Source organism: Toxotes jaculatrix, chromosome 7 (assembly GCF_017976425.1).
Source record: "Toxotes jaculatrix isolate fToxJac2 chromosome 7, fToxJac2.pri, whole genome shotgun sequence".
NCBI lineage: Eukaryota > Metazoa > Chordata > Actinopteri > Toxotidae > Toxotes > Toxotes jaculatrix.
In genome coordinates, this window is record NC_054400.1 from 19,884,343 (window position 1) to 19,889,630 (window position 5,288).

At 39.7% G+C, this 5,288-nt stretch overlaps 1 protein-coding gene across 1 annotated transcript; it reads left to right on the forward strand.

The window, feature by feature from the left end:
• The first annotated feature begins 274 nt into the window (after positions 1-274).
• On the forward strand, positions 275-2,885 carry lsm1 (LSM1, U6 small nuclear RNA associated). The gene is made up of 4 exons (XM_041042532.1): positions 275-437; positions 597-665; positions 840-955; positions 2,336-2,885. The coding sequence occupies exons 1-4, from the start codon at positions 392-394 to the stop codon at positions 2,504-2,506; spliced, it is 402 nt and encodes a 133-aa protein (XP_040898466.1). The 5' UTR covers positions 275-391; the 3' UTR covers positions 2,507-2,885.
• Positions 2,886-5,288: the final 2,403 nt, after the last annotated feature.

A 5,288-nucleotide genomic window follows, 5' to 3' on the forward strand; every position in this document is an offset into this window, starting at 1 on the left:
GTTGGTTTGTTCCGAATCGGGCACTGTCTACTGTACATATACGATCTTTGCTGTTGCGTGTGCGTCATTGGACGGTATCAGCCAATAGGAAAAAGGTCTTTAAAATGTAATTATTTTTTCAATAATAATCAATATTTTAATGTTCAAAAACTCTCTGTCTTTGGTGCTACGTTTATTTAAAGATGTATTCTTGTAGCAGCGGTCCTACAGAGTCTTTACGAACAGAAACTGAATTGTAATCCAGCGCCCAAAAGGTTAAAGGTCTACAGGAAGTTTATCCCTGGCGTGTATAAAGACGCTTCCTGTGCTTTTCTTGAAAGAAACTTATTTTGAAATATTCATGGCTTAAGGTTACATAAAGATACACGAAGCGAATAAACAGTAGCCCAAAATGAACTACGTACCGGGGACGGCGAGCCTCATTGACGACATCGACAGTAAGTTGGAGAGGAGGGTGGGGAGAGGGAGAGAGAGAGAGGGAGAGAAATCGTTTCAATATGTAGCATCGTGCTTGACACACACACACACATACACTGCATCAACTGTAATCGTTGAACGGTGTTACTAAACATGCTTGTATTGTTTGTGTCTTGCAGAGAAGCACCTGGTGCTGCTCCGAGATGGCAGGACCCTGATCGGTTACCTCAGAAGCATTGATCAGTTTGGTACAACTCATTTCTCTCGCTTGTTTCACCTCATAGAAGCTTCAAAACACATCAAAACGTGCTCAGCTAATTAGTTTAAAGGCTCATTTCAGATGTGAATATGAATCCCTGAAAAAAGTGTTACTCTGCGTTAGACGGCACCGTGTTTCTCTAACTTGTTTCTCTCCTCCACAGCTAATTTAGTTTTTCATCAGACAGTTGAGCGTATCCACGTGGGGAAAAAATTTGGTGACATCCCCAGAGGAATATTCATTGTGAGAGGAGAGAATGTGGTCCTCCTGGGAGAGATAGTAAGTGGGAATGTCCTCCTTTTATTTGTGTGAGTGGGAGAGTTGGAATGACACAAAGGTTCAACAACAGTAGATGGTAGTGAATTACTACTACTACTAATATAATAACAACAACAATAATAATAATAATAACAATATGGCAAAATTATGCCATTAACACATTATATTAAGTTAAGAGTAATAATGAATCTTGAAGTGAAGGTTCATGTAAACATGTGGCCAAAAGTGCACAGACATTTTTTTGGCTTTTTTTTTTTTATTTCATGGCTATAATCTAAAATACATTTGCTCATTTTTGTTTTTGTTTAACAGCATATATGGTTCTTTATCATAACATGACTTGTATGCAGTTTATGCTTTTTTTTGGCAGTGCTGCAGATCATATGAGCTATAAACTGTGAAAACGTACTAATCCATCTCACATCTTGAAGTACTGTAAAATGCTGTGCATACAAAATAACAACACAGTGAAAGATATCTGAAACCAGCAGGGAATGTATCTACTCCTGCTGAGCCAAATTCATAACTAAAAAGAAGAGTTAACGTTGATAAGATTTGCTTTTTGTCATCATCGTGCACCTCTAATGTTTGTTATTTAGTTCAAAGACACCTAACAGGCACATTACAGTGACAGTATGGGACCTGACTCATGAACCCAGACTCTATATCTCACTCTGTAAATATGCTTCATGCCGTCAGTCACACATCTGCATTTTTACAGCAGCAGAGGGTGCACAGTATGCTGAGTGTAGCAGCTCATATAATTAACGAAGAACGAGCTGCAAAGAAGTTCTGGGCAGCAGAGGACGTGATAATGTGACACACTGTTTTCATTTTTAACTCAGATACAGGGCATCACTATGCTGCCAGTGCCTCAGAGCCTGATAATAAGGTTGATTTCTTAATTCAGTTTCACGTTATTCATTTAACTCTCATTATCAATGTATTTGTGTTGTGGTTGCTGACAAAAGTGGAACTGTTGGCAGTGATTCAGTCTGCAAGCAGGCTAGGTTTGTGGTTGAGCAGGGGTTGGTGCCTTTTCAGATAGTATCTAGTGAGACGTTGGACAATCTGGCCAACAGTGGCAAGTATCAACAAGAAACTACTGAGACACTGTATGTTTAAAAAGTCCTTGCACTAAACCTTAATCAGATGTTTTCATGGGGGTGAAACGTGAACAGCTTGGTGTTTAAACAGGCTGGAACACTTGAGTCACTACTAGTGCCATTACTGTGAGATAGACAATGAAAACTAAACACAGCTAATCACTCAGTGGGTGTACCACACACTCAAGTCTGTTTGAACTGTTTTAATGTACACAATATTTTGCGAATTTGTCACAAGCCTTTAACAGATGCAATATGGTCTCTGTCTCTGCAGGATGTGGATAAGCCCTGCGACACAGTCCTGCAGCAAGTTTCCATTGAGGAGATTTTGGAGGAGCAACGGTTGCAGCAACAGGCCAAACAGGAGACGGAGAAAGTCAAAATGCAGGTCCTGAAGGACCGAGGCCTTTCCATCCCCAAAGCTGATAACTTAGATGAATACTAACACCGCCTTCATTTTTCCATGAACCTCTTTCTCAGTTTGTATGGGACTGATAAGTTTTATGGTGAATTTGAGTTTGAGAGAGCATGACAGTGTGTATGGATTTTTTTTTATGGGTACATGGCTGCATCATGCTGGGCCTACTTACTGTAGTGTACTGTATGAATTTCATTTCATTTAGTTGGAGGAAAAATGTGATAGCTGCTCTCGTTTTTGCAGATCATGACACAAAATGACATGTTTGACTTATAATCAATATGTTGGCAACTTAGCAATTGTTTTACAGCAGCACTTTCTATTCATGACGTTCGGCCTTTTTATTTGGAGATATTCTATGGAAAACGAATTGCTATGCTCCATTAAAGAGTTTAGTTTTTCTTTGTGGAAGGCCTGCTTGGAAAAAAAAAGTGTCTTCACATTATCTGTTCAGTTTTACTCACTCTGTTGTATTTAATGCATTATTATTAAGGTATTAAAGACTGAAATATTTAGGTAAATTTAACGCCTTTGCAGCTGTGTGACGGCGCCACAGTCACAGCATAAACCACAGACCACGTCGCTTTCTGCAATGTTGCATCAAACGTGAGACTGATCGTGCATTTGTTTGCCATCTGTTAGAAATGAGCATAATTTATTAGGGTAATTCAGTTTAGGCAGGCGACATATCGGTGCATCAGAACAACCTCGTGTCCTGTTTGCAGAGATAAGAGCGCGGCCGGAGACATCGACCCTATCTGCTTTCATCAGTCAATAACAGGCTTGTTAATCGTTTGGACGGACACAGTGAGTTAATATAAAACAGCCGCTGTGCAGACACCCCCGTGATCGCCTCAGTGCGCCCTCTACACGGGGGCTGCTGCAGCAACAGACAGGGCGGCGGTGTTCAGGCCTACTGGGCTGTGTGAGCTCTCAAACGACTTATCATGGTACCACGTGAATTAGCCGAGATTCAATGTATGAAGAATTTTTTGTACTGAGAGCACTGTACAGCAGCCTGCAGGCGAAAAAAAAACGTTTTCTAAGAGACGTCAAGTTATGTACACTTATTGAAGTATGGTTTCCGGTCAAACTTCAAAATAAGACTCTTAAGGAAAGCAGAGCCGGGATCTGGGATTCCACATGTCGAGGATTGTGGGGAAAGCGGGTCTCGATTTACTAATTGGACCCTTGACACAAAAATTATTTTTTTTTATCTTTAGGGAACAAGGTTCAACCTAATACAAACGAAGTCCAGGTACTTTTTGAGCGGATGTTTTTTATTTATAGTAATTTTAACTCTCTTTCATAATGTCTTTATACAGTGCTGCTTCCATATCACCTAGAAAGAATGGAACATACATACCGTCAACTCACAAACAACTAAAAAAAGATCAAATAATAATAATCATAAGATGAAACAGTTATCTTTAACACTGCATGGAAGTATTTCTGATTTTTAAGGAAAGAAAAAGAAAAACTGCCCATTCTTTTAAGTGTGTTGTCTAATTAGTTGTAAAGAAAAAAAAAGTTGGCACTTTAACAATGCAGTGCTTAATTCTGTTAAAATACTTTAGAGCTCCAACAATAGATCATTTTAATAGTCGATCAGCAGAAAATGAATCAACTTCAGTCACCTTTAAAGCAAAAAGCTGGACACCTCTGGTTTTAGCTTCTTACATGTGATGAGTTGCTGCTTTTCTTTGTCTGTGTGATAGTAATTTTACTGTCTTTGGTAATTGGACTGATTGTCAGGTAAATTTGAAGATGCCACCTTAGATTTTAGTATTTTTTGAAAGGCGTTTTTTCAATATTTTATAACATTTTAAAATAATTTATTGATTAAACAAGAAAATAACTGGCAGATTAACCTGTATTGAAAAAATATTGTTAGTTGTAGCCCCAGATCAGCTTGCAGTTGAGTTTCAGATCATTGTGGAGGTGAGAGGAAATCTGAGGTCATGGGGGGTGCGGGGTGTTAAACCTAAGAGGAGCAGTAAACCACAGTCTATCTCAAACGTGTCTGTCAGTATAGGGTATAAATGTCATCAGTCTTTGGACCGTTTACAAATGCTCATAAAGTCATGAATACAGTGCTATACAGTTAAAAACCACAGAATATCTTGTACTGGTTTATCTGAGACTACACGAAGACAGTCAGAGTTTGCCAAGACGCATTGCTGCTTGATGCTTTGGATCCATAACGTTATTCACCTGACAGTTCTGTTATGTACATGAATTCATCATGCAGAAATTCAACCACCAGAGGGCGACTTTACCTTTTCCGCCCACTCGATATCAACTACTACAGTATACAAGCTGACAATTTTACCCTCATTTGTGTTACTGCAATAGAGACAAAGTGGAGTTTCTACCAAGAGAAAGAAAGAATGTGCATGTACGTGGCTTTGAAACAAGTGTTTCTGCACATGCATATCTACAGAGTGCTCCCCCACAGGTGTTACAACGGCTCACACCCGTGGATACACCTGTGTAGGAGAACCATGACTGCTTTGCCCATATGACAAGCTGTAACAGCTTCAGTGACAAGACACAGGAAGAGTGAATTTTAATATCTGAGCTTGTTTTCATCCTTCAACGTTTCTGCTCTGACTATAATGTAGGACGAGGTAGAGTGAGAAAAACGAATAAGTAGTGGGTACTGGTTGTTTTATTTTGCTGCCAAATTGGCCTGACTTCTGGTGGAGCTGTTTCTGTGTCTGACTTGACGCAGCTGTGACAGAGAGGCCCAGCCCATTTTGATTACGCACCACTGATGTCCTCTCTGGTGCACTCAGCCAACCCCTGC